The sequence below is a fragment of the Telmatherina bonti genome (genome assembly GCF_933228915.1).
Source record: "Telmatherina bonti genome assembly, chromosome: 5".
NCBI lineage: Eukaryota > Metazoa > Chordata > Actinopteri > Atheriniformes > Telmatherinidae > Telmatherina > Telmatherina bonti.
Genome location: NC_136623.1, coordinates 32,352,215 through 32,379,520, shown reverse-complemented (window position 1 = coordinate 32,379,520; position 27,306 = coordinate 32,352,215). Strand labels below are relative to the sequence as shown.

The 27,306-nt window shown below is 40.5% G+C and overlaps 1 protein-coding gene across 1 annotated transcript in view; it reads right to left on the bottom strand.

Moving 5' to 3' along the window:
• Positions 1-25,851, bottom strand: part of snap91a (synaptosome associated protein 91a) — a gene marked incomplete at both ends in the record, with an annotated part of 59,617 nt that extends 33,766 nt beyond the window's left edge. The window contains one exon of the mRNA XM_079241345.1: positions 25,722-25,851. Within this exon, the coding sequence (XP_079097471.1) occupies positions 25,722-25,851 (130 nt within the window). The remainder of the gene's footprint in view (positions 1-25,721) is intronic.
• Between the last annotated feature and the right edge of the window lie 1,455 nt (positions 25,852-27,306).

The window sequence follows — 27,306 nt, the reverse complement described above, 5'->3', positions numbered from 1 at the left end:
AAATAAGTTCAGGGTCACTTTGCCTTTGATGGTCAGGAGTCTGCTTCCTCTATCATGCTCTCATCATGCAGTAATGATGGCTGTGCATTTCCTCTCTGATAGTAAGACAGCAGGCACACACACACACACACACACACACACACATGTGTGAAGGATAATCCCCACAGGGCTGATGAGTCAGCAGCCTGCATCATCCTACGCTCTCATCTCTGTGTCTTTCTGTCTGTCTCGCTCTCTGTATTTCTGTATTTTCTTTGGAGAGTTTGTATCAGACTGGGACAAAAAGCAAAGCTACGGTTTCTATTTCCTCCATAAATAGGAACATAAAGACGAGAAGTACGACATGAATGCAAAAGTTTCACTCTTTTAGCATTTTTACTGTTTTTGTTGCCTCGTGATTCTCTAAATGGATTTTTGTGGGGTTTGTGTTACTTGATCAACGAGCCATTCCTGCTGCGACGAAGGTGCAAAACGTTTTAAGTTGTGAAACAAAGTTAAGGACAAAGGAAATGAAACGTGAAGTCGCAAGTTTCTTTGAGAAAATAAATCGGGCACACCCATCCTCTGGGGTTTTAGCTGATTATAGTAAAGGTGGTTCCAGTTCTACCAAACTGGGAGGATTCTGACTTCGAACAGCTTCACATAACATCACAGGTCTGAACTGGAGTCCAGGTGTGATGGTTGAGATAACATAGGCTTACCTTTCCCACAGTCTAAGAATTATTCATAATGTGATTTAATTTTAAAATGGTTAAAAGAAGCAACAAGGTTTGTTATGAATAGTAAAAGACATTTCAGTCAAGAGTTAGTTATAGCTACTAGATTCATTCTTTTCATACATTGTTCATCAGAATTTTGTTATCTTGTTCAAATTAATCCATTATGCACGGGTGAGCAGCTAAAGAGGCTTAAATCCTGTTGCTCTGTGATCGATTGGTTCATCCTACCACTAGGGGGATCGCGCGTCGTTTCCTCATTGCAATGAACCCATCGCATGAGGGAAGCAGTAATAATGACTCGTGTGATTCTTTCTACCCTAATTCAGGTAATGGTGAATATTGTAGATGTTTTGATGGCGTTTACAGTTTTTAAATATATTACAGCATGTTTTATGCTAGTTTGGTGAAGTCAAATTGAGGTTTTATGCTATTTTGAGATGTAATGGTTTTACCTCAATACGTGCCTTGCTACGGGAAACATAGCAGTTGTTTACTGGTTGTTTATGACTTCATTTGCATTTTTTATATAAAATATGTATTTTGCATTGCAATGAACCCATCGCATGAGAGAAGCAGTAATAATCACTCGTGTGATTCTTTCTACCCTAATTCAGGGGTATGACCAAGCGACAACCTCCAGTGGTTAAAAGTGAAGCCTATGCAGGAGTGCATAAAACTGCAGTTCCCCCTTCATCCGCTAGGAGCTGCAAAACAGAGCAAATCCCCATAGACTCCCATGTTAAAAAGGTCAGCTTCACAGCAGAAATAAACATGTCTACAGCCTGGTTTTATATCCATATTCGGTTTATAGGGCAGGTTTACCTTCATGACAACTGTGGGGGGAGTGAATTTTTTTCTAACTCGCCCGTTTAAAAGTAATTTAATCTTGAAGTTCGGCATAGTTAGGAGCGTGTCCTTTTGATTGACAGGTACCCAATCCCCCGCTTCAAGTCAGAAGAACGTAGAATAACTGTGGTTTTTAGCTGGTTAACAACGTGACTTAGCTTTAGCCCACTTACCTCCATTCGCTCCTGTTATCTCCGGCTTAGCTTGGTTAGCTTTAAGCTACAGAAAACTCAGAGTTCGCTCGATGTCAATCATTCACCATGATGCTCACGGCTCCCCTCTCAGCTTCATCTCTTTGCCCATATTTGTATTTTCCGGGCGAGACAACGCGCATGCCTCTACCAAGATGGCGATGGTAGTAACCGCCCATCAAGCTTCAATTCAGCTTTTCAGAAACCTATGGATGACATTTTTTATACAGTCTATGGGTATAACAGGCTCGACTAAACAGTTCAAAATGTGTTGCTTTAGCTGTAAACTTACAGTCGCTGACAGTCTCAAGTGGAAACTGTTGTTCAGTTTTCTGATTAAATTGAGTTTTCCAGCATCATCATTCATACTTTAATTTGTGACAAGTTTTTCATGTCAAACTTCCCCAGAGCATGATGCTACTACTGCCATGCTTCACTGTGGGGATGCTGTATTCTGTTCCTTGCCTTTTTTTATTTACTCCAGAACAATTACTCAGTACTTTGTGACAAACTAAGCCTGATCCGTGTTTTACAGAACTTGAGATGAATGATTCTGGCTTGACAATGCAGCTGCAGCATAATTTGTTTCAGGAAGGGACAAAAACAGAGTTGTGAATCTTTCATGAACTCAGTGAACGTGTTACACACAAAGTCTTCAGAAACATTCAGATATGCCACAGAACTGAATCCTAATCATCCAATGAGAGCAAAGATGGAAAGCAAATCTCTTTTCTGATTGAGATGCTGAGCAGTAACTCAGCAGCAACGCCTGACTCACCGCCCCCGGCCTCACACCCCCACACTTTTCTACTTTTTTATTTATATGCATGAGTGTGAGTAAGAAGGAGACGCAGAGGACCTGGTGTGGGCCCGGCTGAGTGCTAGCATAAACACAGATAGTCACGCTGACTAATAATTATTCTCTATTTGCATGTTTGAATCCATATTTAATTTACTGCAATAACCTGCAAATGGAATAATAATGATCTGTTCTGCATCATGCCTCGACTCACAGTGACGCAGTGATAAAATACACAGACGGCTCTGCAACGCCTGATGCTGAAAACTGTCATTTACAGCATATTCTGCACATGTCATCTTAATAAACATCATTTTTATTTGTAGTTTAGTACGAGCATTTGCAGGTTACCTTGCAAAGGAGCTGGATTAACAAACGTTTTCAGGTTTTAAGTTATGAGTTTATACAAGATGATGCAACACCTTACACTAACTGCCAGGACTGGGTTTTAGATATCACAAATATAAAATATAGTTGTTTATAAAGTCAATTATATTCTTCATAGTTTTCTATGAAAACCTCTCAGGTGTGTAACAAGCTGACACCTTGCGCTACAACACAGGTCAAACACAGGAACGTATGCACACTGGTAAGATAAGATAAGATAAGATAAGATAAGATAAGATAAGATAACCTTTATTTATACAGCGCTTTTCATGGACACAAGGTCATGAAGTGCTTCACAACAATAAAAACATGAAAACCTGCAACATGTGGTAAAAATAAATAAATAAATAAAAACAGTATAAATACACAGAAGTGTCATCGAGTCTTTTTGGAGCTAAAATGCCTGAACAAATGTGTTTTTAAGAGGTTTTTCAAAACATCTACTGAATCCAGAGAGTGCAGATCCTGGGAAGGCTCATTCCAAAGACGGGGAGCGACGGCTTTAAAAAAACGGTCTCCCCGGGTTTTAAAACGGGTTCGTGGGACCATCAACAGGTGTTTCCCGGTCGACCTTATACTTCGAGCCGGACTGTAGGGCTCAATGTAACTAGGGGTCCTGTCCATGTAGGGCCCGGAATGTAAGTACCAGGATTTTAAAACAAATACGATATTCAACAGGAAGCCAGTGAAGAGACTTTAACGCGGGTGTGATGTGGGCTCTTCTGTTTGGTACAACCTTAGGAATGCTAACAGGTAATGCAAATCTCCTGTGTGACCTGCACACATGCTAAACAGTTGGCAGAAAGTTTAGAGACAGCGAAAAATATAAATAAATCTGTTGTTTTACACATTTATAGGCTTGGTAACCATAGTAACCATGGGATTTCTGCAAGAATAACGAAAACACTTGCAGGTGGTCAGCTTGTGGTAAATTTCCTACAGCAGGAATTTAAATCAGACAAAAGCGTTACATGGTGTCTTAGATAGCAAAATAAAATGTTTGGCCCACATCGGCAGTTTTTTTTGGCCCATATTTACCCTCAGCTATCAAGTTGTCTCCATGGAAGTGTGGCTCAGACCACATGTGGCTAAAAGGAAGCTGCTATAATCTATGTCCAGGTTGGCTCATCATATTTGGACCACTTCTGGCCCACACTACGCTGTAACTGAGCCATAAGAACCAAAGGTAGCCTGGGTTAGGCCCAAACGTGTCAATCTGAGGTGCTTGTTGAGCTAAGAAGCCAAGTTTTATCCACATGAATACCAAGATGCAGGTTTTCCCAGCAGTACATCGCTGGTTTTAAAATCCTCTTCATGAGGTCTTTTTTTTCTGCCTCCTGTCTGGAAAGACAAACTCAACATTAATGAAGTAAATTTTCACAACTACAAGGACTGTGCATATATGCTTTGTCTCAAAAGACAACGGAGACATGTGAGATTACTACAGACATGTTAAAATGAAGACATGTGTTGCTGTGTCAGAGTAAATTCACCTGGAACACAGTGGAACATGTAAATGGTTATCCCCTACTGAAACAAAAAAAACATATTACATTCAGTGAAAACCAGAGGACAGCAGCCGTTTATCTAGGATTGGGAAAGTAATGTCTTTTGAGGAAGCTTAAAAAAAAAGTAAACTTGAGCAGTTTTACAGATGTTTTAATCATTAGAGCCAGGAACATGGAGGGTAAGCCCGAAGTTCAGCCAGAAAGTCGCGTGAAGCCCAAGATTTGCTGGGAAGAGTGAATACTTCGCTAGAAAACCTCCTTCATCTTCGTAGACACTACCAGGATCTTCATGATTCATTTCAGACAATTACACAGTCATAGGAGACACATTAACAGAGTTTATTTAGTTGAAATAAAAGTTTTGATCAGAAACAACCAAAAAAGGAGGACTGATTTATGAATTATGGATTTTTTTTGGCTGCTGGCTCTCAGAGTTTCTGTCCCACAGTGATGACAAAGACATCTATTTCATTTGACTTCTTGTTCATGTGGTTTGCTGGTAGTAGAGAAGCTCTGAAGAGGACATTACTGTCCTCATGTTTCTATTCTATTCTATTCTCCAGTCATTTAGCGGACGCTTTTATCCAAAGCGACATACATGAAAACAACACAAACACAAAATCATGAAGTGCTTCAGGCTTTTTTTTGTTTTTGTTTTTTTTTTGTTTGTTTGTTTTTTGTTATTCTCCCTTCCCATCCAACAATATTATTCATTCATTCATTCATTATCCTAACCGCTTAGTTTGATTAAGGGTCGTGGGGAAGCTGGAGCGATGGACAGCTCGCCAGTCCATCACAGGGCACACACAATATTTACCTATGTTGAAATACAAAGAATTAATACCATAATGTTTGATGCAAAGAACTGGGCAAAGTTCTCCAACTCCTCTGACAAATATAGCTAAACTAAGAGCAGAAGAGCTTCTTGAAGAGCTGAGTCTTCAGCTTGCTCTTAAAAGAGTTATTGAGGTCATTCCACCATCATGGCACAATAGAGGAAAATTTCAATATAATTGCTCGGGGTTTAAACTGTGTTTTGTTTGGTCACCAACATGCAGCTGCGTTTGTACCAGTGATTTTAGTATGCTTCATATTAGGACTGGAAATATCTCGCGCTGCATCGTATACAGGGGGCTCTTGTCAAGATAAGATGTATTTTGCGGCTGATCAGAGCTCACAGAGCAGATCTACACAAGTACAGCAGCAGAAGGTGATAAATTAAACTGTAACATCAATGTAACAAAGGCCCAGTAGGGACTGTAGGAGCAGTGAAAGGTGCTGCAGAACAGCTATGATCCTGAACCACAGAGTTTATCCTTCAGCAAGAGCTTGCTGTGATTCTTAAATCTCCAGAATGCACTCCACCACTCGGCTGTAATGTCTCACTCATGCACACACAGATGAAGCCAAACTGCTAACAGCAAAGAGGCTCTGCATTGTTGTCATAATGACACTGTGTGAGATTAATCTTTGTCGTATTGCAGTTTAAAAAAAAAAAAAAAACTGTTTGAAGCTAACATTCATGTTTTAGCTCAACGTGAGATCAACAGTCCTCTTGTGCTGCAGTCCCAACAAAGCATCTCTGCAAACGCGTCCTTCATACCAGCCTGAGGATTTTTTTCAGCTTTTTCACAAGGTTATTCATGGTGTGCAGCTTGAAACAGATTCCACGCTCTTCTACGCATGTAGCATGTTTGTGAGCACAAACACACACTGAACATGCCGCATACATCCTCGCTTTGTTTTACAGCCTCAGATCTGACGCGATCATTTTCTACAGTCATAATGAAGCTGCGGGAGGAACATTACCGGGAAAGAACGTTACAGAGTAACACAAGACTTCTGGTGTAAAAAGCATCTCAGGCTGCATGAAATAATCATTTAATCCAGTTTTCTATTGATTATTCCATTGCTTGATTGAGTAGGCAGATCAAAAAGAGCAAAAATGACTTTAAATTGAAATATCCTTCAAAACATACAGCAGCTTTAAATAAAAAATGGCTTGAAGTTGTTATTACCGTGTATCACTGAGACATTATTGAACAGTATGGAAGCTTTTGCAGAATTTTATTTACATGTAGCCAGAATCTGAACTGGTGATGAAAAGGACATTTTCCATCAACATTTACTCTTATAATACTGACAGTAATTCCATAAAACACCAGACATTTGCTTCCTTAGTAGTGTAAAACAGTTGTCATCAGTGGCCATCTGTTAACTTCTCTCCTGCTGTCTCTGCTTTCATATCCCCCTTTATAATGCATCTAAAGTCTCAATAAAAAAAACATTTTAACGACTTTTTCCTTTTGTCAGCTGTGAAACGGACATTGCAACTGAAATAACAACATAGACTCCACCTTAACCAAGAAGCCCTGATTTTACGAGTGTAATGTTCTCTGATAAGCATCTGTGTTTTTGTTTTAGTTGTATTTAGATGTGGCTCAGACAGACGGTTGGAAGGACAATATGGGAGTTGTGCTCGCAGCACAGTTCTGGTGGCATTCCAGCAGAATCTAAAGTGTCTGAGCTTTTAAACTACAATCCCATATAAACTCACCGGTGTAGCAACCTCCCAAGGCCGAATTAACCCCCGAATCAGATAAGAACTCAGGACTTTCTACTTCAAAAGGAAGTCCATCCACACATCTCCAAAACAGATCCATCTTCACCCGGGTAGACCACCCTTTTGAAGTTGGACCCTGGTAAGAGCCTGTTGTCCATCACCCCAGAAGGTCCCTTTGTATCCACAGCACACAAAGACCAAATTCCAGAGCAGGACCTTTTTGCTCTGAACTCTAAAACTGTATAAAATCCTGGATGTATCCTCAGCACACCTGGATAAATGGACTCTTCTTCTTTTCTAAATTAATCCAAGACTTTAACTGTTTTTCAGATGTGAAATCCACAGAAGTTAGCAAGTTAGTTAATTTCTGTGATTCCTTGGATGGAGCAATGGCGCCATCTAGCAAACACCCTCGAACAGGTTGAGATATGCATTTCAGGCTGATTAAATACACAGTGATTAACATTATATGCTGTTGTTATTAACCACTCTGACTCAAAGTAAGAACTTGTGTGGACATGATTTTTTGACCCACCAGGTCCGTGGAAAGTGAAAATCATCGGTGAAGTGTATTTGAAATGTCTTGTACCTGTTAACAAACCTTCTCCCCTTTTGACAGCAGCAAAACTGTTTTAAGGTTCATGTTTATAAGGATCATTCATACTTCTTCTTATCTATAAATGGATTTTATAGACATGTTTTGAGGTTGGAAAAATGTTAAGTTTAATTCCCCAAGAACTTAGTATGGGATCCAGCTGATCCCATGTCCTGACCCCTGCACTCTGATTAGATAATCTAAAGTCCACCCCAGAGCGCCGGCAAATTTAACTGCGGGTCTTCCCGGAACTCTGTCTCTTGTTTTTTTTTCTGCTCTTGTTTGTTTTTTCTGCTCTTGTTTTTTTTCCCTCTTGTTTCGTCTTGTTTTGCTCTTCTCTGGTCTTACTTTTTCTCTCTTGTTTTGTTTTCTCTTCGTTTTCGTTTGATGTTTGCTTTAGTCGTGTTTTTGTCCATCTGGCGTCGTGTTAGTTTTTTATTACAATAAGCTCGCTCGACTGCTTAACACCAGAAAACTCATCCAATTCTGGCTGAACAATTTTTGCTTCGGACACACCATCGAAGCTGCTCTCCCGGCCCACAAAGACTGTGACCAGTAACGCACGGATGACCCGAACGTTACTGCTCCAGCTGATCCCAGGACTTTGCCGGCACCCGTGACCCGTGGATTCTAATCGGAGTTGGTCCAGCTTCAGACGTCAAACCAGGCGGTTCCAGGCGAGCTCCTGACTTCTGTGGAGGTCCCCTTTGGACAAGTATCAGGACAACCACTGAATCCTTGCCCACTGGACCCAAGGTTTGGGTTCACGACCACCAAGGCGCTGAAGTAAGGCCGACCCATTATTCCACTGTCTCCGATCCAGCTGGTGTCTTAGCAGAAGCTGCCCTTTTTAAATCCATTCCCCCGGTATCCGCCTGATAGTCTACCCTGACATAGTTAGTTAACTTCATTAGACTTGCCATCTTTTCAACCTTCCTAGTTGTGTAAGTTATGTAAGCTGCTTACATAACTTTACCTTTAATAATTTTATGTTACATTTTTGTTGTTGGCTCGGCTCGAGCTTCCATACTCTTTCTCTCTCTCTCTCTCTCTCTCTCTCTCTCTCTCTCTCTCTCTCTCTCTCTCTCTCTCTCTAGCTCTCTCTCTCTCTCTCTCTCTCTCTGTCTCATCTTGGCTAATTCAGTATTTGATGCTTACTGATGCTATTTCTGGTTTGCATTATTAATTTCAGTTGTGCCTGATGATTTTAACCGGTGTGGTTTTTAATAAAGTGTGTTATATTTTAAGAAGTCGTGGTAGCGTGATCGATCTTTGAGAAGTGATTTGTTCCCTCTGACGAGAACTTACAGTAAGCGTATTTTGAGACTGATGGTTATCTGTTATTAAACAAATATCATTGTCATATTACGGTATTCCCTGCCTGACCGTATAACAAATTTAGGGCTGGGTGGTGCCCCGAGATTGTCCGCTTGTCTAAGGACACAGCGAATTAATAATTAAAACACCCACTGTCGCTCCGACATTGGATCCCAGGTTAACGTTAATGATAATACGCTACACCAGCTACTTATTATTTTTTATAGTACTGTGTTTGAACCTGTTTTTCCTGCAGAACAGCCTCATTTCTTGGAGGCATGCATGCAACAAGGTGTAGGAAACATTTACCAGAAATTTTATTCCATATTGACATGAATGCGTGACACAGTTGCTGCAAATCTGATTTATCAAGATGGAAAACTACTAAAATTCATAAAAACAAGTGATACTTTGTATGATTGCCTTAAAAACATAAAATTATCATTAAGTGTCATTCATATTGGAGGGCCACAAGGATCAGTGTTGGGATCCCTGGTATTTCTGACACTTTATGTACTTCACCATACATCTCCTGACAGTTTTGCACATTTAACTTCTCGCTTATCTAAGGCAGTTTTGCAGAGGCTGTCTGCTGTTTACGTCTGACAGTTTGCACAATAACCCAGTCATTACATATTTTATGTAATAGTTGCATTTTTATGCTTTTGTTCTCTTGTTTTGCCATTTAAGTTATTTTCATTTAACTGTATTTATTGGTAAAAAAAAAAAAAAAATCCAAGAAAAGAAAAAGAAATAATAATGAAGAGAAAAGGAAAGTCTACATGGGTGTAGCGTCTACCAGGTGAAAACAGCTCATGAGGGAGAGGGACGTTAGAACTGAGGCCGTGGTTGCAGCTTTCTGCCCTGTCATTTCATTCAATATAACAGTGAAGTTTATTGTGGCGTTATGTTCCAGGAACTACTTTATCCTCCCATTTGCGTTTGATAATTTACTGTTGCACAGTGTATAAAATGGCAGAGTTGCTAATCTGTTAGTTAGCCTACAGTGGAAAAGCTTTGTTGCAACAGTTTTACTTGCTGTTACTCTTCACAGATGTCATAGGTGACCGTATGATGCTTTCAGTCATATTTTCCCAAAGTTTTCCGTCTGATTCATAATTTATTTCAGCTGATTTTGCAAGGGGGTGGGGCTTGATGTTATCCTTTAGTCACATGATTTTACACGATGACATCAGCTACTAGCATTAGCTAATACATGGAAGACATGCTTGTAACTTACCAGCATTAATAATGAAACAAACACATGTATTGTTCTGCACCTCATCAGCTGACAGGACACGCAAACTTGTGCAAGATGATGGCTTTTTCACATTTGTGACTAAACAGCGAGGTGTCAGAAAGCACTACTCAGTTGTTTGCATTCAATTTGCAAACCACTAGATGGGAGTAATTCTTACACCCTGGGGTTTTAATGTCTTTTGTGTATGTTCCCCAACAGAAAATAAAAAAGTAAAAAGACACACAAAAAAAGATTTGTCAGCTGCATATCCATGTTGAGAATCTCCCATTCCACCGCTTCTTAAAGCTGCTCTGTTGGATGGAGATCTGGTGACTGTGGAGGCCGTTGGAGGAAAGTGAACTCATTGTCATGTTAAAAAAAAAGAAACATTTGGAGATGATTTGAGTTTTGTGACATGGTGCATCATCCTCTTGTCTTGAGCATGTCTACTTAACTAAATGTATTGAGTTCCTGGCATGTTAGTGGCACATTAACTACTTGTGTTACCAAAAAAATCGATCCTGTGTACTTAATAAAGAGGGCGCTGAGTAAATATTTGCACCCATTATAAAAAGTTTCTGCAAATGTTCCTAATTTCCTGGCAATTGATTAAAACATGACAGTTAGTCCAAGACTTACTTAGTACTGACTAAAAAGCTCTCCTGAACTCGTGTGCCCCGCTGACCGATGCAGTGTCGGGTAACTGCTGATGAATACTAGATCAGGATCCCCTCGGCACCAGCCCCACCCAACAATACTCACACACGACTCCAATTTCAGCTTGCAGCTTGTCTCATCGATAACTGTAAGTGATATCAAAGCCGATGTGTGTGAGTACAACTGAAGGCAAACCACCAAGATGCATGCGCCAGAAGACACACTGAGGCATGTAGGAAGACAGTGTCATCCTCTTTTCTATCTTTTAATATTTTACAAATCTCAAAGCCCCACTGGGGACATGCCAAGGTGGTTTCCTTGGAAACCAGCTTTCATTTTTGCAGGATGCAGTAAAATTCTTTAAAATCCTCGTGACAGTAGCAGCTGAAAGGGTCATGGAGCCAAAACCAAATGTACACGAGTCCCCCTGGCTGAAAGCTACAATTCTGAAGACACCCATGCAAATACATGTTCCACCTCATGTAGCTTCTATGCTAAACATCTGTTGCGTTACGAGGATCAGTTTATTACATACATGAACCTTATGTGTCCAAGCACAGAGTGTGAAAGAGGCCATGTTGCATGGCTGATGCATTCAGTGAAGAGCTACACATGAATGAACCACTAACGCACATCGCTTATATTTAGCTCTTTCATCCTCAAGCAACATACAGGGGGAGGGAGGGAAAAAAAATTACCCAGAATGCACTGTTCAAACATAGCACAGGACCAGTGTAGCATGGCAGCTAAACAAAGATGGAGCCAATGAGATGCAGAGACTGTGGAGTCTGGAAGTGATACACGAGGATGAGCAGGCATCACATAGAGGCTCCTGCTGCTGTTGGACACAGATAACAGAGCTGTTCTGTCTGCATATAGACTCTATATGTTCTGGTGCTGTTGCTAGGGAGGGTTTTTTTTTTTTTTTGTTTTTTTTTTTTATCGCAGCTCATGTACAGAAAATCCTTCATTTATCCTTTTTATTTCCTATTTCCTCTTCTTGTTGATAAGTCAGAAAAACTGCATTAATCATGTGTTTCAGACACATTACTGCAACATTACTCACAACCTCTTCAGTGAATCTTGCATGGTTATTTCTGTTAGATGGAGGAGTTGAGGAGCAGGTTTGTTAGCGTTGAAAACAAATAGAAAACATCGTAATTACACTAAATTTTCAAAGTAAATTCAGGCTTCGTATACACAGTGGGGATGCTGGGAGAAAGATTAGCTGTGACATCATGATTTGTTGTCAAAGATCTGATCTGAAATGATGGTCTAACAGTTTTTGTAATATTATTGGAAAGTCCATACTGCATATGTCGAGGGTTGTTATTAAAGTAGAAAAAAATCCTGTCAGACTTTCTCTAAACAATCACTTTTTAATTTTTTTTTTCCCGTTTTAATCTAAAATGACTGCTAGCTTACCAGAAGTCTTTATTAAGGCACAACTTTCCAGCGGGCACAGACGATGTAGTTCACAGGGAGAGGGTGTGGCCTTGTGAAGCATTTTTTAAAATGACCAATCAGATGCAGGAAAAAATGTGGTTCAGTGAAGGGGGGGCACGTTAAAGAGACAGGACATAAAACAGCTTGTTTAAGACAAGGAATTGCCTATATGACAGAGTAAAGATAGATGCCAATTATAGCTTTATTGTTTTGTTTTGTGTAACTGAAAGCAAATCAAAAATCTTACGCTCTAAAATACATATCTTACACATGTCTTACACATGTCTAAAATAACACAAAATGTGGGTGTATTCATAAAAAATTCACATCAGAAAATTGAAAAACTCCCTTGTAACTATTTAGATTGCTTTATTCTCTTTTTGTGTGTTTGTGTCTGACAAAATAAATGATGTGCCTGGTTATATGTGCCACAATAACCAGGGCTTTGTACCTGTACATTAAATAATCTGCATGTGTTTTTCAGAATCAGAGATATTTAACATAAATAAATAAGCTTCTTGATACTCAAACCTTTAAAAAAAATTCAGTAAAAATTCTTAGTCATATAAGGATGAAAGCTTGGGTATAACAATATGATACAATAAAATGCAATACAATGCAATGCAATATATTACAATGCAATATGATCCAATATGATGTGATACAATGTGATAAAATGTGATAGGATGCGAGACGATGTGATTTGATACGATGTGATATGATATGATATGATGCAAAACGTTACAGTGCGTTACAGTGCATTACAATGCGATACGAATCACTACAATATGATGTGATACCATACGATATGATTCTGTAGGGCAGTTGCCTAACAAGGCCGGTAGATGGTGCGCTGATACTGTCTAGTCATTTGTCCTGACTGTTTAGTATACTTCCGTAGCAGCGCCATCTTGAGTTAATGTGTATTGTGTTCCGTCATAAGGTGAGCAGCAGAAATAATGCTCTGTTAAAATGTGGATGTTTCGTGATGGGTAGACTATCCTCCAGGCAGCCTGTTTGGCTGGTGTGTTTGAACACGCATGTGCGATGTTTAGCAAGATGTTTAAAGGGTTAAAAATGTTAATTTTATTCGTTTGCATAAATATGTTGGCCGTGAATCTCGCAAGCTTCATGTTGGCTACAACATTAGCTCCTGTATGTTGCTGGGCTGTAGGCCCACTGTGAGTCTTTGTGATGATTACATTTCCTTTATGAGTTAATGTGTATTGTGTCCCGCCATAAGGGTGAAGCCGCCGACACGACGCAACGAATAAACGGCCCGGTCCGAGCCACAAATAGACAGCCGCCTGTGACCGACTCGTCTCTCCGCCTTATACCGCAACACCACAAACACAACGCAGAGTAACCGCGCGTGGAGAGGCGCGATCCCCACGCAGGCAGGGTTACAATGCAATGCCATAAGTTATGATACGATACAATGTGATGCGATACAATATGATCACATACGATGTGATGCAAAAAGTTACAATGCAATACGATGCGATATGATGCAATATGATGCAATACAAAACAATACAATACAAATACAATGCGACACGATCTGGTGTGATATGATACGATTTGATGCAAAACAGTACTCACATGGAACCCTGTACCTTAACTTAAATATGACACTTTCAATGGTTTCAATAACAAGAATATTTTTCTTATCATCTTGAGAAATCTGCCTTTTCTTGAGATAACTGCCCACAGGTCATGAGTATTGTTTTCTGTCGATTACAAAATGATCAAGATGATTGTACATGAGTGATTAGCTAACTTACTTAATCGTGATAGTCACTGATGGTCAGAATCTCTCTCAGCTCGTTACGTTTTGTCGCTCTGTTCACTTCCTGTCGATGGACTTCCTGAACTACACAGTTAAGTACACAGATGACACAAATCCTCCCAAGAGTCTGTTGAGGTTTTCCATGAATCAGCTGCCAAATAATCTGGAAATTAAAAGCAACACCATCTGGATTGTAAAGTAATCTGGTTTTTCTAAACCAGATTACTTTACAATCCAGTGTTATGTATTAAACACATGGAAAAGGATGCATCTGAAGGAGGTCAGAGAGCTCCGTGCATAACCCATTCAGCATTATGACTGCGAGTTGTACATACAGTAAGTCAAATGTGAGGATGGAGATACTGACAGGTGTAACGGTAAATAATCATATTGAAATTGTGACTTATTATTTCAAGAAAATGACTAAACTTCAGGGAAATAAAATGTTCCTACGGGGTCTGTTGTGTCTGATCAGGTCAGTGGGTGAAAAACCTTTTATGACTCTTTGCTCTTATTTTTGAAGAGTTGGGTCCAGAGGCAAAACTCAGCATTCAGAGAAAGAGGATAACAATACAGCAGCTGCATTGTATTATTGATATGCAGTTGGAGTGTAGACATCCCCTCCATTTGTTGTTTTGTTTGTACCTCTGGAAACGCAGCTGCCATTTACCTGCATAATAGAGGCAAAGGTCTGTTTATCTCCAGCCTGTCCTGAGCACCACATCACCTATAAGATGCATCTGAACTGACACACCAGTGTCTTTCACCCAGACTAGCCTCCTTACATTTAAGGAACATAAAATAAAGACAGCATCAGAGAGGAGAAGCACATCTATTTCAGCGAGACTTAAAGAACTGTAGATGGTGTGATAGTAGAAAGTGGCATCGTTGACTCAGCTCGTTAGTCTGGACACACACTGTGGGTAGGAGGGTCCACCTCCCACACACACTTCGACACTGGAGAGACATTTTGAGGGTATCAAAGACACCCGCTGTGAGAGCCGAGCTGCAATAAATGCAGTTTTCTCAACAACCTTCTTTTCCATTCCTCTGTTCACTGCAACCCTCCATTAAAAACAGTTTGTAGAGGAGGAAGCACGACAAGCAGAGCATTAAAGACTGTCTGTTTTCTGAGAAAATGACAGACTTTAACCCAGCAGATTGCATTACTGCTGCCAGACGCCATAATACTCTGTCACAACTGGGTGGTTGATAAGAATAAATCAATCTGAAAATGCTTTTAATTCAAATAGATCTTACTCATCTGTTGCTACTATTGCTAGAAAAAGGAGACATTTTTAGACATTTTTAAAGGTATTCACTGCCAAAAATGCTTTTGACCGGCTAGCTTAGCATTATGTAAAACAGAAGGGAAAAGCTGATATCCTGGCTCTACGTCATCTATATTTAATCTACCCATAACATCTCTATATCTGGCAAGTCAACACTGCTAAATCCACACAAAAAAGTGTTTAACTAATAAACCTGCAGCTTGATTAGCTATGAAAGGCATTCCCATCTATTGGTTGTCTCTATGCTAATGCTAACTTGACTATTTCTTTATGTTTTCTGAGCAAACATAAATCTTTTTATTTGATTTTTAGCAGGAAAGGAAAAAAACTTAATAAGGATGCCACACTGTCTGATAGGAAAGCCATACATTATATCAGTATATTTGTCCGAAAGACAGTAACATATTTATGCCATGCTAACTTAAGTTTTACTTAGTGAACTTCAGTAAACATAAACAGGAAACAAGCTAATAAGGACGCTATCATGCCTGACTTTCATCATAAATAAAATAAACTTACTTGGGATGAAGCACCTAAAGTGAAGCTAAATGTTAGCATGTATATTAGCTAACAGACACTTTAACATAATCACCAGAAGCCTTGTCTCCATTCCCATCCTCATTGCTTCAAGGAGACCGCCCATCTTTCAAATGTAGGAACACATGGATGGTGACTCATTGTGGTGATAACAGCACCGTGGCAGCCAAAGGGGACTCAGCACGCTGTTTATATTTCTGCTGTGCTGCTTTCCTCCCCTCACCAACACACATACGCACACAGCAGGTAAGACATCCTGCGCCCGCCCTGAGCACAGCACAATCACATCTCTATGATAAAATAAACTGCTAATTGGAGCGACGAGATTCAGAGCAGCAGCAGACATGGTGATGTTTATTGCAGAAATTACAGAATCTAAAACCACAACCTTTAATCTGTGACATGTCCATGACGAACAAGAGTAGATGTAAAAACTGTGGATGTCAAGAGGAAAGAGTGGGCAACAACATGACAGATTTTCTAAAACATAACCTTCAACCGTCTCCAGTCATGACTCTGACTGCAGGAGGATTAGGAGGTAAGGGCAGCATGAGCAGCATCAGATAAAAAAGGAGGCTATTAGTAGCAGCAGGAGTGGTAGGGCTTGTCTTTGGAAAGAAACTCGTCTTCATTTGGCCGACATTCAATTCCTGTTTCACCAGCGTTCTCGCTGTTTCGCTCCTGGCTGCAGATGCTCACCATATCTCACCGTTCAACAGCTCAGAAACCAAAGCAGAGAAATTACACGTTCAGGTACAAAACTCTAAATATTGCCTGTATGGAGTTCTGTTGTCATCATCATTTAGCAGCTGTAGTTTTAGGCGAGATCATGAAGCAGCTCATGCAGTCAGGAAGAAAGAATCAGAATCGGCTTTATTGGTCAAGCTTCTTCACACACACACACACACACACACACACACACACACACACACACAGACGAGGAATTTGATGCTGGTTGTCAGTAAAACCTTGTAACCACACACAAAGACATCACAAGATAGAACAATAATGCTGTATTGAATGAGCGAAGGACTGACTGAGACACAACAGAACACATAATGACAGAATAAAAGAGCACAGAGCAATGTACTGAGGCAGCGTTTAATCAGTCCAGGTAGACAAAACCATGGCAGTATCTCACACACATGACAAATAATGAACTACTAGCATGAATCATGGTGACACATATCTGTTATGATGTAATGAACATTAACAAGTGTCAGTGAGAAATACTGCTGCAACAAGGTCATTCAGAGAAATACTGAAGCATCCAGCTTTTCTAAAGCTAGCCAATGTATTTCTGCTCTGTATCAATTAGATTAAATGTTCTCTCAATCGCTCATTTCTGTTGAGAGTTAGAGCTTTAATGGCATCCAAACCTCAGCCAATTCAGGCACTTGACTCACAGCTGCATCTCCACCCTTGCACCATCCTATTCCTGCCAAAAAAAAGACACCCAGCTGCATCACACTTAAGTCTCAAAGTGACACCTAAAGCTTGTGGCATCTCAGATATCTGTCTGTGATACGGTCAGACTCCGCAAACGCTTTCAATGTGGGACACGGTAATCTGTCGGGTTCTTACAATTTAATAAATGTCTTTCCTAAATCGTGATAAGAAACATAACATTTAGATGCAGTAACAGATGCAGGCATGTTTTAGGGGATTAAATTTACATACGACTGCAAGATCTCATTAAATATAGTTTCTGGGAGAAATGGCTGCTTCTGTTCTCAAACCAGCTTCTAATTCAGTCCACATTCACTCAGAATATCTTCACTCTGCTTTGATATTTATGTCTGGAGCTTTGCTTGTTAGTTAGCTAACTGTCCTGGATGTTACTTGAACCAGACACATCTGGCAGTCAGCAGGGACATTTTTAAACCAGGAAAACAAACCTTCTCCAGCCCTGATTGTTCACTTTGTTTAGCTTTTTTTTTTTTTAGAAAAAATGTATGGGGTCAAATAAAGGTTAATTATTTAAGAGATTAAATTGATTATCTAATGGATGTCTTAAAAAATTTATGGGAACAAGATAAAATCTATCTTTTAGTCATCTTAATTGATCTGTCCGGTGTCCGGCCGGCTGAGAAGTAATTTTTAGTCCTCAGTCAACATTAGGAGTCACTGATATTAAAGCATCTTAATAAAGTAGAATGAAAATAATGAAGATATCTGGGAGTCACTAATAATACATTTATGTGACTGTGTGGTTAATGCCAATGGGTAAAAATCACAGTTACATGCTGGATAATAAGTCAAAATATGGTTTTCAGAGGAATGATAGTCGAGTCGCGCTCAAAACAGGAAAACAAGAATTTTTGAGAAATATAATGATTCAGGTTTCTGCATTTCTTGCTGTTAATATCTGTTGTGGATGAAAATGGATGTCATTTCAGACAATGTACCGGAAGTATCCAAAAAACACAATTTGATCCATTTTTCACACAATAATAAACACAGTAATTTCCAGCTTATTAGATAAAACGATTAAAATTATGACAAAAAACATAGTTTTTACAGTTCTGTAATTATTTTCAGGAAAGATGGATAAATTTTTACATCCCACAACAAGATTAGCAGCAGAAATGCTAAACTAGACTATCTTAGAGTTGATGTTTTAAAGTTGGCTTGGTGTCTTCTCCAACTACACAAAAGGAAAATGTATGGCAACACTTGTCCATTTAAAGAAAACAAAAAGGTCATTATTGTCAATAACACAGCTTTGTAAGTTTTTTTTACTTTAGCTACCACAAGCTAATAATCACACCAGACATATAACAGTAAACTTTACTTCCCCTCACATCCATTAAGTCTGAGAGATGTGAATATGTGGGAAGCCGTATTTCCACTTTACTCACCACTGCCACAAAACGCTGACAGCCACCTCAGCAAATGGACCTGATCTGTAATTTGTTGTGCTGATATACCGCCGTTCATTTACCATTTACTCTAGTCTGGGTAAGTGCAAACCTTTGGACTGGTTTCTCTTTTTCTGCCTGAGTTTAGCCCACACGCCCACAGACAAGAGGAAAAAAAAGTTATGAGAACACGACGTCATGTGGTGAAATCTTCCCGGTGAGTTGGATTATCTGACTTATTCTTCACACAGTTTTTCAAACTGTTGTGGAAAAAAGTCTGTCAGTGACGAGGAGTCTGGTTCTGAAGTGAAAAAGATTACAAAGTTTATTGAACAGAAAATAAGAAAGAACTGAATAATACAAATTGCAATTTGGAGAGACAGTCCAGAGGTCCGACGGGGCAGAAGTCTGAAATGCTCTACCTGAGTCCCGGCTGAACCAGCCTTTTACCCTCGCATAGGGGCGTCAGTTGTCTGCCCTTAATCTATGTCATTCTATATCAGATATTTCTTGTTATTCTAAACAAGAAATATCTGTTAGCTGTAACCCTCTTCCAGGAAGAGAGTGTTCTAACTAATCAGATCCCAGATGTCTGAATGCAGACATGTCAGGCCCTCTACACATTGCTATGTCTGTAAAGGGGAATAAGCAGACACTGTGTAATTAAGCTTAAGTTCTTAAGTTCATCATGACCTTTTCAGAAAGCCCACAACGCCATAATCATAAATTAATATACGCTAGGACTATGAAATATATGAAAATCTAAGTCATAACATAAACTTTCCACGACACAAACTGTAGATGATTGCAGCGCAAAGACACACTGGCCTTTCTGTGTGGAGTTTGCATGTTCGTCCCATGCATGCATTGGTTTTCTCCGGGTACATGGATGTGTTGTGGGTTCTTCCCACCCACAACACATCCATGTTAGGATCATTGCTGTGCTTAATTGATCGCTTGTCGCATGGACGTTGCTTTGGATAAAAGCAGCTGCCAAATGACCGTAGAATACAATAACAGCAAATGCAACTCTGAGAGATCTTGAAGTTTAGCTTAATACACTTGTGAGCAAAATGTTTAGACCTGTGTAATATCTGAGTGATACTTTATGTAACTCATCTAAAGTTTAAGACTGGAACCAACAAGGCAGTCATTTTTATAAACAGGACACTTTAAATATTCTGATATTTTACTGTTTTGTTAGTTTGTTTCATTTTGTACACTGTTAAAAAAAATTCAGAATCATCCTCTAGTTAGCATCTTTGCATAGGTGACGCCATTGCTACAAGGGGTTGTAAAAGTTATAATCCTTGGCGTTTAAGATCAACACATCAGCATTAGAAAAAAAAAGTCTGCTACGGCCGATGTAAGCTAGCTACGTACCTCTGAGAAAATCACTGTGTTGATATTATTATGAGGTTCAAAGATATGCAGGTTCCGCATCCATCCATTTGATTTATACTGTGATCTGCTGTGTATCCACAGACCCGGTAGGCAAAGATGTCGCCATGGCAACCTGTGGTACTTCATGTCTTGGTTTTAATTAAATGACGGCCAGCATGTTTTACAATGCTAATTGTACTGGAGATAACATTCTTGGGCCTCGTTGATTAGCTTGTCCCTGTCACGATTGGTGGTGCAGGAGGTAAGGACCCAAATGCGGAGTCGGGAGCCAGAGATTCAAAGTCAGGGAGTTTTAATTGCAGAAAACTGAAGGGAACACATAAACCTAACGTAAGCAAACACAAAGGACCAGCAATGAGAACAGAAACCAAGGGGTATAAATGCAGGAAAACCAAACCAGACACAGGTTTGGTGAATGAACTAAACAAGACCAGGTGAATCTAATGAAAAGGAACAAAGGCTAAACAAGAAACACGGGAATTAAACTGGGAAGACCAGAACTAAAGATACAAAACGAGAAACCAAAACTAAAAATACAAAACACACATCATGACAGTCCCTGTAAATCCTCTTTCATTTCTGGTATTTCAGCATGTTTTTCTGTCGCAGCAATGTTGGTCCCAATTTGAAATAAACTATTATTTACATTGCGATAGATGCCAACATGGCATGCCTGGCAGAAAATGCTAAGCGTAAATGTTGCACCCTTGAAATACACAGTACTCCGTCTTGATTTTGGCAACTTTATTCACCCCGATCTTTTAAATCCTTGGATTCTTTTGAGGCAGCCAGGACATGCAACATGACCACAATACACAATACACATAGCAACCACAGACATGCGTCGCACGCACACTATGCGCAGGCCGATGACGTACTTTTGTCCACCAGTCCAACATGTCCCAGCAGTAGTGCACAATAACTAAACAAAACAAGAACTTCTCACCTGACGTGAAGGAAAAAACAAAAAAACAAAATGTCCATAATACTTCTGAATGACATCTGAGTTAGATGTTAGTAATGCCTTATTTCTAGGCTTAACATAAAGGACACATGCTGTCAGGTTAGTCCAAAAGTCTGCTTGTGTGTTGCTTGTCACATTTTTGAAAAAATAGTTGCAAGAAGGATCTAAATACTTGCTAAATATAACAATAACATCGCTAAGTTGGCAATAGTATCTGCAGTAATGATGGTTAATTTTCAGTATTTCCCCAGATTTGCTTTTGGGAGTGGCAGAAGTGCACGCATAATTCAAAACAAATAACACAACCATTTTATTTTTAATAATAATTGCTATTGGTCGATGTCACTGTTCTCATGATTGTTGGGAGCCAAAATCACAACTGAAATCATCCTTTGATATACTGGCCAGCCTTGCTGAGTCTCTGTGACACTCAAACATGTTTTAATGAAAACTTTGAGGGCACAATAAAACAGCTGAAGTGCTGCTTGAGCCAGAAGGAGTCAGAAGTGGCCATGTGTGAACAATAAAGTGGAACTGGAGAGAGACTGAACCGAGCTTAAAGGTGAACAGGTTGGTACAATCTGTGGTGTCAATTCCTTCACACGCCTGACAATCACCAAACAATTTGGACAATAACGTCACAAATCACTGCAAGTTCAACAACACACACTTTTTAAGTTAGCTAATGCTGCTTTCAATTGCAAGACACACTGGCTAAGTGTTGCACATCCGCCTCTGAAAGAAGAAATCCCAAGCATCAGGGGATGGATGACAGTCACCAGCTTTGCTAGACCAGCTGGGGGTTTTGTAACTTCGCTCTTAGACCACCAAGATAAAAAGAGCAGCTAGTTATGCCCCTTTTTCCACTAGTGAACTACGAGCTGAATTGTTAGCTTAGCTAAACAAGTCCCAGCTAACTGTGCTAACAGTACTAGAGGAAAGGCACCACAAGTTAGCAAGTTAAACAGGTTAGCTGCCAGCAATGCTAATTTTTCTTGTTTGCTAAACTGGACAAGAAGAATAATTTAGTTTGTTAGCAAGCTAAACCTGAAAAGTGCAGGAACAAATTGTAATGAAACTCTGGCTATGGAGTTAGCTAATCTCATGTTGGACCACTAAGCTAAAGGTTAGCAGGATAAAGTGCCAAGCAAACGAGACTGTGCAGTTATTCTTATATTCTTGTGAAGGTGGGAACTCATTGAACCGCAGTAGTTTTATCTCAGTACTCAGTACTCAGTACTGACCTCAGTTTTTTTTTAAAAACTGAGGTCAGTACATTTCAGGTGTCAGGTCTTCAGGCTACTAGGGAACTATTTGAGGTATTAATTCCCTTCAAACTTTGTTTAAAGTACAACCACAGGTATTTCAGAGGGGGAGAAAATAGTTTTACCACTATAGGTAATTTCCTCTGCTATGTTTCCTCTATAAAATTATATATATATATATATATATATATCCTCTCTGTTTTAGCTCCCTATCTTTTCACTCTGCACTTTAAACTTCAGATACAACTCGGAGTCCTGCCTCGTACAGAAGTATTCAGATGATACAGCTGCTGTGGCATGTTGGGAAGCAGACTCCCTCCCCACCTTTAAGACTAGGCTGAAGACTTATCTTTTTGATAAGTCCTATAGTTAGGGATGGTTAGCATCCCTTAGTTATGCTGCTATAGGTTTAGACTGCTGAGGGACATTTCCTGATACACTAAGCTTTTTTCTCTCTCTCTTTATCTATCACTCTTATTCCCCCCCCCCCCCCCCCCCCCCCCCCCCCCCCCCCCAATAACAGTGTTGCATCATTAACATGTATGTCTCCTGTCTCAGCAGGTCTCCCTGGCCGGGAGTAGCAGTTCCTGTTGTCTGTTGTCTTTCTGTCCTCTTCCCCCCACACAGCAGAGGCAGATGGCTGCCTATCCTGAGCCGGGTTCTGCTGGAGGTTTTCTTCCTGTTAAAAGGGAGTTTTTTCCTTCCCACTGTCGCCAGTGTGCTTGCTCAGGATGGGAGATTGAGTTGGAGCCTCCCACTCAGTCTGTTGGTTTCCTTATATAGGCTATTATGAATGGCTTTCATTATGTTTTTTTTCCTGTCTGTAAAGCGTCTTGAGATGGCATTGCCGTGATTTGACGCTATATAAATAAAGTTGAATTGAACTGAATGTTGGAGAGGTGGACAGGAAGAGGACTACAGGGACCTGGTAGAGGCCTTCACAGACTGGACTAACAAGAACAGTCTTCTCCTGAACACGTCTAAGTCCAAAGAGATCATGGTGGATTTCAGGAGATCTACATCACACAGAAAGCCAGTCTGTACTGGTGGAGAGGAAACAGAATGTGAAGACCTACAGGTACCTGGGGGTGGTTCTGGACCAGAGCTTGGAATGGTCAACCAATACAGACGCAGGGACAGAGTCGCCTTTTATTCCTCAGGCTGCTCAGGTCCTCTGATGTCAGCAGCGACCTGCTGCAGATGTTCTATCACAGTCATCGCAACCATGATGTTTTACACTGGTGTCTGCTGGGGGAGCAGCATTTCAAACAAGGACTGCAAACGTCTGGACAAACTGGTTAAGAAGGCTAGTTCTGTCCTCGGCAGAAGTCTGGACCCTGTCAGAGCTGTGGTGGAGCAGAGGATGAGGAGAAAACTTCTGGGTATTTTGGATAATAAAAAAACATCCCCTCCATAATACCCTGGCAGGACAGAGGATCAGCTGTAGTGAGAGACTGATCTGTCTTCCATGCAGGACTGAGAGGTTCAGAAGGTCCTTCATTCCAGCTGCAATTAGACTCTTTAATATTAATCTTTAATTTAATCTATTTATCTAATTTTTTAAAGAAACTGTTGGAACACCCTGAATTTCCCCCCTGGGGATGAATAAAGTTATCTATCTATCTATCTATCTATCTATCTATCTATCTATCTATCTATCTATCTATCTATCTATCTATCTATTTTATTATAATACACAGAGATAATATATATAGCTTATATATATTTATAGATATAATATATTTATTGTTAAATGTCCTTAAATGTCAACAGAAGTTTCTGAATAAAACTTGATGGGTTGTACCAAGCAAGAATAATCCTGAAACGTATTTACATGGTAATAACATACAAGAGACTACAATCATTTATTCAAAATGCCAACGTACTGAGTAAGACTGGATTCACATACACCTAAAGGAAATCCCTCTGCACTTAAATTTTGAGAGTGATTCGAAGGATTTTCGGTTCACATTTCTTCCTGCCTTCTTTGTGCATCAGTCTTTGCACATTTCAGTCAACGTCACACATTAAATGTTCAGCTAGAATTACTGTAACAAGAGATGATGACCAGCAGTAAATAAAATCCCATTAAACTGCTTCTATATTGATTTTGTTCCTGCTTTTCTTTGGGCCTCTGAAGCTGAACTCCCTTGTTTGGATTAAACAATAAATCAACAATCTGAATAAAAAAATCTGCAATGTTTAGAGTCACTGGCCATTTTATATCTATTTTCACACACAACCATTGCTAGAGTTTCCAGGATGGGAAAGAGGGAAAGTCCAGCGATCAGCAGTTGCCTGGACCAACATGTTGTGTTGATGTCAGAGGTCAGAGCAGAATGGACAGACTGGTTGGATCATAAAGTCAACAGGAAGTTCAATATCTACTGGTTCCAACCAAGATATGCAGAACAGCTTCTCTGAATGTACAACTTGTCCAACCCTGAAGCAGATGTTCTACAGCAGCAGAAAACCACATCGGCTGTCACTAATGTAAACTAAAAACAGGAAACTGAAGCTACAATTCTCACTAACTCACCAAAACTGGACAAAAGAAGATTAAATCATGTTGCCTGGTCTGGCGAGTCCCCATTTCAGCTGCAGTATTCAGATAGGATCAGAATAAGGTGGAAACATCATGAAAGCATGGATCCATCCTGCTAACAGCTCAAGCTGCTGCTGATGTGAAGCTCTGGAGGATATTTCCATCTCCATCCCTTTATGCACACAGTCTACCATCTGCCGATGTTTTCTCCAGCAGGATAATGCAACATGACTCAAAGCTCGCATCTTAACATGACTCTGACTGCAGTACTCCAACAACCTCCACAGTCACAGAGCAGCTTTGCAAGGTGGATCCAATAAAGTGTCAGCTAAGAGGACTATCATTTCTTAGAATATCACGCCCCTGGTAATAACAACCGTGTGCTGGCTTATACGACACTGCATTTAACCTTTTAAATTATGCATTCACAGGCAGCAGAGTCACTGTCTCAAGACAGCAGGCCTTACAGTTAGTATCTGGTTTACTATGACACAGGGAAGTATCTCTGACGTAAAGGGACGGGTTGACTGTGGATTCAAGGAGAAAGGACTTAAATAGTTGTGTGTGTGCTTGTCCTGGCATATACTACTGAAATGAACCCCTTCAAGCACATTAACACACACTGGTGGAACAGTGGTGGGGGGTGGGGGCGGAGGGGCAGGACATGATGGCTTTACATGGCCTAGTTGTTATGAGGAGGATGGTGAAAGGGCATTAGATAGATAGATAGATAGATAGATAGATAGATAGATAGATAGATAGATAGATAGATAGATAGATAGATAGATAGACTTACATTCCAGGTGCTTTTTCTTTGGGGGTGTCTGTTCGTGTGTGGTGGCTTTACACACAGCTCTGGACACCTCGGATCCTGTCAGGCTGTACTGAGCCGCGGCAATGCGGTCCGTCAGCGTCTGCCCCGACATCTTCTTCTGTCCACGGAGTCCAACCTCGTCCACACAGCCGCCAATATGGTCCTACCCCCCCCCCCCCCCCCCCCCTACCCCCCCTTCTCCTCCTCCTCCACGCGGAAACCAGCAAACCAGCCTCAGAAATCCCAGCTGCCCTCGAAATCACCACGCAAACACGGCGCTGGAAAAGGGATGGAGGGAGACTTTCTGAGGATCCAGAGTGGATGTGATTGCATAACACCTGGAAGTGGCGGATTCCCACTCAGTTCTGCTGGATCTGCACGCGCTTCTGGAACAATCATGCGTTCACTTTCTCCTCTTAGACGCCGCTGTCCTTTTTAAGATGAAAACACACTTCCAACATTGGGAATCCTGCTCCTGGTCTTAGATGGCGAGTTTTTCCTGTTGATCCTGGATGGACGTGTTTACTGTTGTTACCGTGCAGCCTGCCTTCCTGACAAAAACCTTCCTCTCCGGATGATGCTGCCTCCCCCTCCTCCCTGTCCTCCTCCCTACAGCCTGCTGGATAATCCTCTCCACCACCAGCAGCAGCAGCCAGATAGTCCCTGTGTATCAGCGGGGTGTGCAGGGGGAGATCAGACCTTCAGTGGCATCATCATCATCATCATCATCATCCCCCCATCATCCAGTCTTCCTCCTCCTCCGCTCCAGTTGCGGTTCCGCAGATGTGCGCTTCAAACCGGGACGTCGTATGGCGACGTTTTCTGCACATTTACATCCTCCACTTTATTTATTTATTTATTTATTTATTAAAGTATTTATATTTCTCCGCACGCCCCGCCCCTTTTTGTGGGTCAGGTGATGTAGCGTCACCAACCCCGCTGTTGAGGTCTGGCATCGCGAGACTTGAGAGGAGGGGTTGTATGTTGAAAAGGCTGGAAGACACGAGGGCTTCACGCGGCCAAGCACAGCCAAGCTTCATGCTTGTCATGTAGCTGCCTTGCTATGAAGGTCATATGAAGCCTGCAGCTGCAGGGAGCACGCGCTTCACGATGTGAGCTGGTCACGTGAGCTCATTTATTAATAGAGAAACTAATTTATAAGAAAAGGAAAAGGAAAGTTAGAAAGATTAATTGTGCAGAGGATTTGTCTCTGTCCACGGTGCTGATCTTTTCTGCTGCTGATAAACTGATGCTCTTTCTTTCATATTACATTTCTCTTTCATGTAATCTATTTGTTTCTATCTTTCTTTTACTCTTAATGTTTTGGGTTTCTTTGTTTTTTTTTACTTTAATCCGACACAGTCATTTCCACAGAAGCAATATAATTTAAGGAGCATTTTGGGAAATACTTTTTCTAAGGAGCTCTACCAAGTAGGGGTGGGAAATCGAATTGAATAATTGACAATCAGGATTCTTTTGTTTCAACGCTTTAAAATCGATATTTTTCTTTTAAAAATCGTGGGGGGGGGGTTTTCAAATAAAAAAAAAAAAGGAAAAATTTTTGTAA